This window comes from Habropoda laboriosa, unplaced genomic scaffold (genome assembly GCF_001263275.1).
Source record: "Habropoda laboriosa isolate 0110345459 unplaced genomic scaffold, ASM126327v1 scaffold697, whole genome shotgun sequence".
In the NCBI taxonomy this organism is placed as follows: domain Eukaryota; kingdom Metazoa; phylum Arthropoda; class Insecta; order Hymenoptera; family Apidae; genus Habropoda; species Habropoda laboriosa.
The window spans coordinates 49,470-61,160 of NW_017100842.1; the positions used below are offsets into that span (position 1 = coordinate 49,470).

Below are 11,691 nucleotides of genomic sequence, written 5' to 3' on the forward strand. Positions count from 1 at the left end.
GAGGGAAAAAGGAAAGAAATAGGGGGGCGGAAGAGGAAGGGGAAAGAGCGAGAAGGGAGAGAAGAAGGAAAAACGGAAGCGCAGTTAGAATCAGTTGGCAGAGGGAAATTTTAACCGTCGAAGGCCTACCAAGGCTTCCTATTTTCCATCGACGATCGCGAAGCGACCGACCCAGAAAGAACCCTCGACAGAGAGGCTCGTTTATTTCCTGACAGTCATTTCCTCTTCTTTCAGGAGGGAATCGGCTCCCTGAAGGTGGTGCCCGGAGGGATCGAGCTCAGAGGTCAGGCTGCCGTGTTGGATGCCCTGGTGGCCTCCAGCCTGAGATCCAGACGGGGGAAGAATCTGGTGCTGGAATCGTGGAGTAACTTCACAGCTTCTGCTAGGTCGCACGACGGACGATTGCTCGCGAGATTCACTGTCGGTAAGGATAGAACGATTATAAAGATTGTTGGAGATTTTCATTATTCGTTTCGGTGTTCTTTCAGTCTTAACCCCTTTGCCGTGTAACGAGTCAGACTCGTAGCACAGATTTTGGTCGAGATCTGATAAAAATAGTTATACCGGTGTGAAAAATTCATTTTAACACATTGCTGTTTTTCGCGCTTTTTACATCTGTAGCGGGCAAACCCGAGCAAATTCACCCACCAAATGGCAGAGTGTTAGTAGTTCCTAGTCTATACGTGTAGCTCTACACAACTAAACTAAACGGCATATGGCTCCTTTCAGGCTTTTTCTCTTCTCGTCGAGCAGAATACGTTGATGTAAGAAATAAAATTTAACATTAATTTTCAACGTTATAAACAATTTTGCGGAAACTTTTTTTTACAAATGTCCACCGATCCAAGGGTGCAGATTCACCCCCTGAAGCAGTGACCATTAATTGTTTTACACCCTGTACGTGTGTACGAAGAACAGTTTTATATACGGAGGTTGCAGTAATTTCAAAAACTGTAAATGCATAGCAAACTGAGATACTGAGTTCAGCAATTATTATATCTGCTTTTAGAGGTAGTAGAAGTTTATATTTGTTTAAGTTTTAAAACAGCTCTGGTAAATTTGCGTTTATTTGCAAATTGTTACAACCGTTCATTTGCTAAATAAATATTAATACGTCAACTGATTGGAATTTCTATTTACCATTTTCTTTCGTACTTTTTGTAATTATTATTTTTATTCTTCTCATATATGTAGTATATCAATTCTAAGAAATTTCATTCTATAATTTTATTCGGTCAATTAAGTTTACTAACACAAGATTTTTCACCCATTTCTCTAAAAATCTTCCCGACCAATCTCTCCAATTCGCACGATTAGTATCGTATTAACAAGACTACAATAATTCGCTTGAACCAATAATTTGCACACCAACGCACCAACTTGTTTCAAAGTTATACATTTTCCAATTCCATTCGCAAACCGGTTCTATTGTGTTGAAAAATTTGCAACTTCCGACGCAATGGGGGAAATTTTCGATGGTAATAATAATACGCGACTTCGTTCCCGGTGTTTCCCATTGTTAATCTGATTGAAATCGGCTGGAGACACGGTTTCGGCTTAATTCGAATCACTTTCAAATACATCCAGTTAACGGTTACTTTTTCAACGAACGGTACTAAAAACTCTGCTTGACGTTTCGAACGTTTTGCAAAGGTACACCCTCAAATATTTTCCTTCTTAGTCCTTAGTTTTATCTGCATTTACAACGAGTCACCCACTTTCACCATTGCTCATACTGGACTCTTCACCTTCCAACTCTCCTACATAGCCCTATTTTCTCCATTTCCGCGTTCATTCCCTATTTTACCATGCGCACGTCACGTCACGTCAAAATCTCCGTCGAATAATGTTCCGTTTCTACGCAACGACGATCCTTAAGTGTCCTAATTCAGTGATATATCTACTCCTAGTTTCGAGGAACTGGAGCAAACCGGGCATCACAGTACGAAAAGAAAAAGGGCACGTTGCGTTCGTGCAACAATTGTCCCGCGAAATCCTGTTGGCTTTCAAGGTGAACGAATAGAATTTTGTTGCTTGATTTTAATGGAACCGGATATTCTTCTTTTTTGTCTTGTGTGCCGTCCCAGGAAACAAAGGGACGAATATCGATAACACGCAACGGTGCACCGGAGCGAGATGTGCCCGTTAATGGACACGAGCGTTCCCCAGTCGCATCGTGTTTTACAGCTATGAAGCTAAATCGCGCGACAATCGACGACGCGACGAGGCCTTCGATGTGTGTATATGTGTGTGTAATATACACTGTATTAATGTCGACGACGATCACAGTTTTAAGCGGTCACGTCGAAACGTCGAGAAAGTCATTTAATTTTCTGAAGAAGGAAAAAGAAGGAACACGAGGAGGAAAAGAAGAAATCTCTAAGGATCTACAGGTCCTGAAAAGATCCTTACGTCCCCGTATTTCTCTCGGTGAAATGTTTCTTATTCGTTACAGAGCTTCAAAGGATATCTAAGTATTTTGAATAAATACGTAGCTTGAGTAGAATTATTCGAAGCAGTGAACTATTTAAATGAATTCCAAGTTCTTCGTTATCGCGGTTTAAAATCGACGTTAATTCGCGGCACGTATAATAAACGCGTGGACGAGGGGTTGCTTTATATTAACGCGATCGGAGGTACCGTGGAGTATTGATGTATAGTTGGTGGAAGAAATTTAGCGAGGTTGTAAGATCGATTGTTGAAGTTTAGTTGGTCGAGGAGATCGAAAAGGGAGTTGACAGAAACCAGAGTGAATACTACTCTGACTTTTTTACTTTGATTCGTGCAAGTATTTTTCACACTTTTTTATTTTTCCACTTGCACATTCTCTTTCTCATTCTACGCAGACGTTCTTCAGAGACATTTATAGTCGTATTCATCCAAATCCTTGGTGGCCATACACCCTTCGTTTACACGATATTCTGAAGTATAGTCTATGGAAGAAATATGGTGAGATTGTAGATTAAAGTATTAAGCAGCAACGCCGACTTTTCGTTTAGCACTGAATCAAAGCTAAGACGTACTTCATGCGGCCCTAACCGAGGATTTGGGATTTCTATCGATTTGCTTGTCGATAGGTTCGAAAAAGTAAACTTTGACGCCTAGCCAATTTTACGATCTCGCTATATTTCTTCCATCGACTATACTGTGGTATCGAGGCCTTCATACCCATCGAAAAAAAGCAAACAAGGAAATCAAGAGGGCTCCTTGGTCCCTGAAATTTTTCCTTGACTCCTATGATACCTTAGATTTGATTCAGTCTCAATTGGAAACCGTAAAATGCTGAATGTCAATCTTAGGTGTCACTACATCAATCGGTGCCTCTACTTAATACAGAGGCGCTTAACTTCTTGCTCGCGAGCAAATTTCCCCTCCCGAGGTTCCCCCACTATTCGACTGAGATGGTCTCGCTCGAGTTGCGGCGCGGTGGGAGGAGGACTCGAGGAGTCCTCCCACCACAACTCCAGAGACTGCCATTGGTTTATGTTACACATTCTCCGTGTTCGTACCGCATAGTGGGGGAACCTCGGGAGGGGAAATTTGCTCGTGAGCAAGAAGTTAAGCGCCTCTGACTTAATACATTAACTTACGGACCTCGCTATATTTCTTCCACCGACTATACACAATAGCTTTCAAAAGCAGAACTTCCACTAGACAAAGAAGAAACACTCTCGAATTCACTGCTCAACCAAGGTACCCAAAAAAGTACATTAAAATAATAAAAATGAAACACTCTCCATAATTCTTCTCCAATTTGTACGGGCCTTTGGTGTAAATAATATTTGTCAGGATTATTTAAACTAATTCTGAAAACTATATTTATTCGTCCGTCTGTCGTTGACGTCTCGTTCTTTTCTGGTCCGTCCTTATCAACTACACGCTTCCTAATTCGTTCTAATACATTCTCTCAATTCTTATTTAACGCGTCCTTATATACGAGTCTTGACGCCCCTCTCTTACTTCCGGGAAACCCTAGCATAAGTTGGAGGTTTCCTCAGAGCAAAGTCAGCGTCGCGCGAGCACGTGGCTGGGTCTTACCTGACCCAGCCCTTAGCGCGTGGGGGTGTCAAGGCGTAGGGACCTCTCGGTCTGCGGGTCATAAACCAGTGCGAGTCCCAACGCTCCCTCGACCATACTCTTACATAATAATTTTTCTAATATATTCCGCTTAGTCTTATTCAACGCTTATATACGTGCCTTGACGCCCCTCTCTTGCCTCTGAGAAACCCTGGCACAGGTTGGGAGTTTTCTCAGAGCAAGGTCCTTACTTGACCCAGCCCTTAGCGCGTGGGGGTGTCAAGGCGTTGGGACCTCTCGGTCTACGGGTCATAAACCAGCGCGAGTCCCAACGCTCCCTCGACCATACTCTTACAAATTAAACATTTCAACGTGTAACATTTAAAATCCCTCTAAAACTCATACCTTTCCCCTAACAAAGAACCCGTGTCAACAACGTTAACACAGCAAACTTGAACTCCATTTTCCCCATCGAAGATTCACAGAAACGTATACAACAGTTCTCGCTTCTCGTCGATTTTCAACGAGCTGACGCGTTCCACCGAAGGATTCTCCTCTTTTCCCTCTCACTCTCGTTTTTTTCCAAACGGAAAATGGTAGATGAGTGTCCTTTGTCCACTTTGCAGGCGAGGATCGCGTGGACTGCGTGTCGAGAGGCTTCCGGATAACCGACCCTCGAGGAGGAATTCTGTTCTCGGCGGACAGGGAGCAGGTGGTGGTGGGAGCGGAAATGCTGAGGGTAACTGGCGACGGGGGTGCCGTTTTCCAGGGCAGCGTTCAGACTCCACTGGTCAGAGGGGAATCGGGCCGTGGCCTCAGGTAAATGGGAATCGAAGTTAATTAAGATTTTCTCCCTTACAGACGAATAACAAAGAGTGCTACGAAAAACCACCCTTACAATGTTTAGTTCGAACGGGTGTCGTTCCAGGTGTACTGTTTTAGACTATCTCCCGACTTAGTGCGGGTACATGGGTTTTATAGTAGTTTTGGCACCTTGCTTCCGACCAATCAACGGTCAGGAAAAGGGCCTGGAGTCGAGCGTTGCTTTGTGGGTTTTTCCGACTTCGCCCCCTTCCTACCTGTGGCGGTTGCTTTGCGTTTTTGGTTTATAATTATAAAGGTGTTTGGTAATGATAGTAATAATATCGGTATGTGTGGGGGAAAGGCAGTGGGTTCGTAACATCTGATCGATACATATGGTTAATTTAAAGTTACACCGAGGTAAATTGATACTTTTCGACTTGATCAAATTAACATTTTGTTCAGTCACAGTGTATCATATTTTTCCGAATTTTCACCGTTAGTATACAAAGAGGAGGAACCGACGTATATTTTAACACAGTTGTAATTGAGTAATTAACGGGGAACAAAAGTTACAGTAATTAAGAACTTTAAAAACCTTTCAACTTGCCGCGTGTGCGTTAAATTTTTTCAAATTCTCCCTTGTAACGTACAAAGGGGAGGGACCAAAGTGAAAATTAATTAACTCGAACAAAGATTACGATAATTAAATAATAAAACACCAGTCAACTTGCCCGATATTCGTTAAAAATCGTACAAAATATCACAGAAATGAAATAGAATTCTTAAGTGTATCCTCTGAAAAATTTCACTCGAATATTTGCCTGAATATTACATCGTGTGCATAAATATTGCAAACAGAGGAAGTGTGTACAAGAACTTTGATAAATATTAGAATATCCGCGAACTGAAATAGAATTTACGAAAACAGATGCGCTTGGAATACCAAGAGGTCGAGACAAATAAAATTGTCGATCCTTGTAATGAGTGAGACATTGAGTCACCAAGTCACTCTTAAGATTAACCCCATAACGCCAAAAAACAAGTTACTCATCGATCGCTGACTGTCCCTTCAAAGTCCTGTCCAGCAATTCGTCACCAGAGCCAAGTTCACCTTCTCCCCCAAACCCTTCCTTACAAGTCCACCCGAAAAATCCCTTAGAAGATCATTATAGAAACCAAGCGATTATAGTTCAGAGCTGTCGATCTAGTACACAGCAGAAAACCACAACGTCACTTCCCTTCGTGAAGTTCGAGCCTTGTAAATTCGGAGCCCGCGAGTATAAGTGTCATCGTTAAAATAAAAGTTACATTGTTAGAATATAATCGATATCTACTTTCCTCCCTGGATTCCAACATAAGCGAGAAGAAAGAAAAGAAGAGGAAAGAAAGGCTAGTATCCATCGAATTTAGGGGAGGGCGGGAAGAGAAGCATTACACGTCCTCGATCATCCCAGTTCCAAGTAGTTCACCGGAGCATCAAGTATTAAAACAAACGGCCACGGTCGAGAACTCGGTCTTTCGCTGCGCAGCCTTTGTCCCATATATTTATTTCGAGCATTGCTAAAAGTGGCTTCTGGTTCGACCCAGTTCAACAAACTCTCGCGCGACACATTTCTCCACCGGGCTTTCTTCATCTGTCCGAATAATCATCGGTAGGATAGGGAGGCAAATAGCCGTGCGAATTCGTGTTTCGACGTTCCATCGACTTTTCCTTTTTCGACGGTTTCGCAACCGGCTATAAATAATCGAGCCGCGCGGGATTAAGCTTCGGTTCGCGGTTGGGTAACATTAAATATATGGCGACAGGGGAATGAAAGGGCGCCAGTTTCAGATGAGATCGTATAATTCATGCTGGGGGTTGGTATTGATAAAAAGCGTCACGATATTCTTATTCGACTTTGTATCTTGTTTTTTTTTTCACTGTCTCTCTCTCTCTCTCTCTCTCTCTCTCTCTCTCTTTTCGATGCGATCAGACTTGTTGCTTTCCACAGTTGGTCGCGATCAATAATGATAACTGTATCAACGAGGCAAATGCTGTTATTCACATTTGATAGGGGGAAAAAACAGTCGGTTGTGTTCGACGATTTACTTTTGTATCGAGATGCAAATTTAAAGGAACTCACGAATCTCGTCTGTTTAAGAAGGATTAGTAATAACTAGACTGCAGAATTTTGTGCATTTATGGAAAATTTGAAGACACAAAAATAAATATACCTAAAATATAGTAATTATAATATTTAGTAAATAGAAGAATTGCCTATCTAGTTTCCGGTTTTTTAATTATATTCATAAAAATCAACAGTCTAATGATAACTGTACCAACGAGGAAATTTCTATTATTCACATTTGATAGGGGAAAAAAAAAACAGTTGCTTATGTTGCACGATTTACTTTTGTATCGAGATACAGATTTAGAGGAAACTCACGAATCTCGTCTCTCTAAGTAGAAATGATAATAATAATTAGACTGCAGATTTTGATGCATTTATGGAAAATTTGAGGGCACAAAAATGCACAGAATGCACGTGATAAGCAACAATACATACATATATTTAAAATATACCCGACTAGAAATTTCAGTTAGGCAGATATTAGGTCCGCATTAGGCTAACCTAATATGCCTGTTAGGCCCACATGCGGTGCGTAACGCGGAATATTCACGACCGTCTAATTGGGAACGCCGCGTTAGGGCCACATTAGGCTTTCCCAATGACTATCCAACGAGGCCAACCGCATTAGGCCCATATTAGAATAGCTTTATTAGGCTGTCATTGGGAGACATTAATGAAATTTCACGAGGAATACCTCATCAAGACACTGTATGGATTAAATTGTAAAAACTTTTATCTTGTTGAAAGCTCTCACGCAAACGTACGTCCGACATTGAGATGTCTGTAAATATTCCTACATATAAGTTTCAGAACCATCCCCATTTCAGCCACGTATGGCAACTGCTAGGAATGCCCAACCTAAGCGTGCGCTCGGACACCCCCATTTGGGCCACGTATGGCAACTATTAGGAATGCCTAACTTAGGCGTGCGCTCGGTCACCGCCATTTGGGGCACGTATGGCAACTGTTAGGAATGCCTAATTTACGCGTGAGCTCGGCCACTCCCATTTGGGCCACGTATGACAACTCTTAGGAATGCCCAATCTAAGCGTGCGCTCGGCCACTCCCATTTGGGCCACGTATGGCAACTGTTAGGAATGCCTAACTTAAGCGTGCACTCGGCCACGCCCATTTGGGACACGAATGACAACTGTTAGGAATGCCTAACTTAGGCCTGCGCTCGGCCACCCCCATTTGGGCCACGTATGGCAACTGTTAGAAATACCCAACTTAGGCATGCATTATTCTTTCCTAATCCCACTCCTATTTGGGCCACTCCTATTTGGGCCACGTATGGCAACTGTTAGAAATACCCAACTTAGGCATGCATTATTCTTTCCTAATTAGGACCTAATGCGGTAACGATTAGGCTTGCAGCATTTAGGTATGCCTAATCGTTTCTGCATTAGGCCCACATTCGTCTTTAGGCATGCCTGACTGAAATTCTAGAGCAATTGCCTATCTAGCTTCTCTTTTTTTTAATTATATTCATAAAATTATGAATTTGCTTAAAAATCCGCAGTCTAATGGTAACTGTATCTACGAGGAAAATGCTATTATTCACATTTGATAAAAAAAAATCGATTTACTATTGCATCCAGATAAAAATTTAAACGAAACGAAAAATTTAAACGAAATGTCATCTCTCCAAGCAGGATTGATAATAATAAATTCGAAGAAAGACGTAGATATTCTACTCCATAGATATTCAATTTTATTACCAAGTTAATAGCCTACAATACAATAGAAGAAAATATTTCGAAACGTTCGATCGGTTATATTTTCCTCAAGACAAAGAGAACCACCCAGTTTCCAAATCAACGACATTTCCTTTTCCAACGATCTCCACGTTACCAATCGCAACCGTAAGTACCACCTCTCCTCCCCTATTTCCAATCGACATGATCATATTCGAGTGTTCCTTTTATCAGAGCTCGAAATATCCACCGATTGCATCGATTTCGCGTCCTCGTCGAGCCACTTCACCGCGAAATGTCAGCAGGAGATTTCTTCTTCGTCCTCGAATTGGCGATTCCTCCCCCTTGCTCTTCGCGAGGATGCTGTATCGTTGAGACGAAGATGACGCGACGGGGATATTCAGTTGGTGTTAGCGCGAGAGAACGAAATGGACGGACGGTGGAGAAGTTGAAGCAGAAGCAGTGGTTTTCGCGGTTATTGATAGTGTCGGGCAATTTACAGACGGATTTACGATTACAATAAAACTTTGCTCGCGCGGAAAATTATATTCATAGGATTGGATTTATGCCAGATATGAAATACCGAAGGATGCTTTCGAGGCTGCAAGCAATAGGTCGAAAACGATGACGGGGATTGAGAGAGAACGAGGGAGAGAGAGTTAGAGAGAGATGGTATTGGAAGAAAAGCATGGTCGAAGACGCTGCTTTACCACATCTTAGAAAAGAGGATCGATTATTGCGAGTCTGACGTTGCAGTCGACTGAAGGCTGTATTATTTTGTCGCGCGATATTGCGGACAACTTTTCGACCGTATTTCTTCCTCTCCGGGGAAGCTGCTGCGATTCTCGCTCGATCTTCATTTTTCACCGTGTTTCCCTTTGTTCTGGTTAATTGAAAGGAGGAAACGTGGTTCTGCGCGATTTCCGTCCTTTCGAGATCGAATGATTTTTTCAGAATTTTTTGGTTACCTGTTGATCGAATTGAGATCAATTCTTGTGGAATGCGTTGGATATTTCGTCCTCGAGTGCTGCGGTCAAAAATGAATCATCACGTAGAGAAGAGATACCTTAGACCAGTGATGGCGAACCTATGACACGCCAAGACATTTTGGGTGACACGCGTCGACTTAAGTCACCTCACAGACGAAACCGAGCAGATCACAAATAATCATCGCACAAACAACGAAAAACTGTCTTCTATCAACGAGTGATCGTACAAGGTCGTAACGCTCGCAATTATGGATATTTCTAGATGTGGCGCGTCGACTTAAGTCACCTCAGAGCCGAAACCGAGCAGATCACAAATAATCATCGCACAAACAACGAAAAACTATCTTCTATCAACGAGTGATCGTACAAGGTCGTAACGCTCGCAATTATGGATATTTCTAGATGTGACACGGCACCCGAGTTAAGCTAGGTTTTTTCCCAATTTTGACACACCGAGCTCAAAAGGTTCGCCGTCGCTGCCTTAGACAGAGCCTGCAGTTCTGGGTAGGAAAAAGGATCTTTCGTTTAGAAAAAGTCAGAGCAGATATTTTTCTGACCTGACTTCCTTTTCACATTCTTGCCGTGTGACTCGCACAGTTCGAACGTTTTCTCCAGTAAATCTCTAGTTAAATAAAGAAAGCTTATTTAAAGGTTAAGAAAGACATTGGTTTATTAATCCACTGTCCCAATCCAACAGGATGTATTTTAAAATTTGAAGATAAAAGTTGCCAGTGGAGTAATTGAAAATTTTACTTTTCTTATGAATTTATTCATAAAATTCACCGTAGCTCAAACTAGCTTATTATCAACCCTTTCGCTGCGGCAGATTTTAGCGCATAACGCACGTGGCAGATACAGATGTTCCACAACGTTCGGAAAATCTTTTCTTTCGGCCGTATCGTTTTGGAATTTGCTTTATTCAATTAAGCTGGAAGAGTGCGAAGGATAAAATTAAGGCTTGAATTAATAGCACAGCGTGAACAAATTTTCAACGCGGCAATAGCAGTCCAAGAGGCTGATTGATAATTTCTACAGATTGCAAATACTTTTCAGAATAAATAAAATTTTACTTTTACACAAAATTGCTATATCGTTTTCCAAAAACTATATTCAACGAACTCGAAAAGCTTTTCCAATTTTAATATTACCAAATGTGCAAATTTGTTACTTTTCCAATTGACATCTGTGACGCGCAATTCTTTTCCAATTTCAAACAAGCGCTTACAAGCACGATATTACAAAGCAATATTTTTTATTTCCACGTTAATGCCAGAACCCTGCGGCACTTAGTTGTAGATTTTCGAAAACTGTGCGCAGCGTCCAACTAAACCACCTGCGTCAGAATTGTCGCCAGCAAAAGTGTCGATAAAACTTCCATACACCTGGAGATAACGAGATTTCAAAGAGAATATCGAAATTATCTCACAACCACCCTGAAAGTCCTACAAATTTCGAAACGAAGTAATAATTTCACGATTACTTGTCCACAGACTCGAATCAGCGACCAGATCCTTGAAGATCAGTGCTCCTCAGCGAGTGGTGATCGAGTCCTGGGCCAACGAGATCTCCGCCTCGTGTCTAACAGATCTCAAGCTTCAAAGCGTGCACGGCGCCATCAGTCTAGATGCGAAAACCCTCTTCATGAAGGGACTGAAGACCGCCAGTCCGAGCCAAGGGCACTCGTCGAGGGAGCAACAGCAACAGCAACACTCGCCTAGAACATCCTCTCATCAGAACCAAAGAGACACGACCATCTATCAGTTATGTGCCTGTGCTAATGGCAAACTGTTTCTCGCGAGATCTGAGGGAACCTGTCAGGCGGACAAATCGATTTGCTAATACCCCAAGACATAGGCAGAGATACAGAACGCGAACGAGTCAACGTTTCGTGAAAATTCCACGATGTGAGAGAGATAAACGAGAGATCACCGGACGAATACGCTGTTGGCGATCGAGAGAAAAGGATCGTGGATGGAGAGATCGTAGAAATCCATGCAGGGTGGCGGGTGTACAGTAGTCGAAGTCCCGAGATCGCCCGAGGCCTTTCGCTTTTCGCTGGTGTTTCCGTTTCTA

General features: G+C 42.3%; 1 protein-coding gene across 1 annotated transcript in view; it reads left to right on the forward strand.

Moving 5' to 3' along the window:
- LOC108577345 (zeta-sarcoglycan) overlaps nt 1-11,457 on the forward strand; it is a 42,342-nt gene extending 30,885 nt beyond the window's left edge. Inside the window, exons 2-4 of the mRNA XM_017940489.1 lie at nt 235-424; nt 4,644-4,836; nt 11,109-11,457. Of these exons, the coding sequence (XP_017795978.1) occupies nt 235-424; nt 4,644-4,836; nt 11,109-11,457 (732 nt within the window). The remainder of the gene's footprint in view (nt 1-234; nt 425-4,643; nt 4,837-11,108) is intronic.
- The last annotated feature ends 234 nt before the right edge of the window (nt 11,458-11,691 follow it).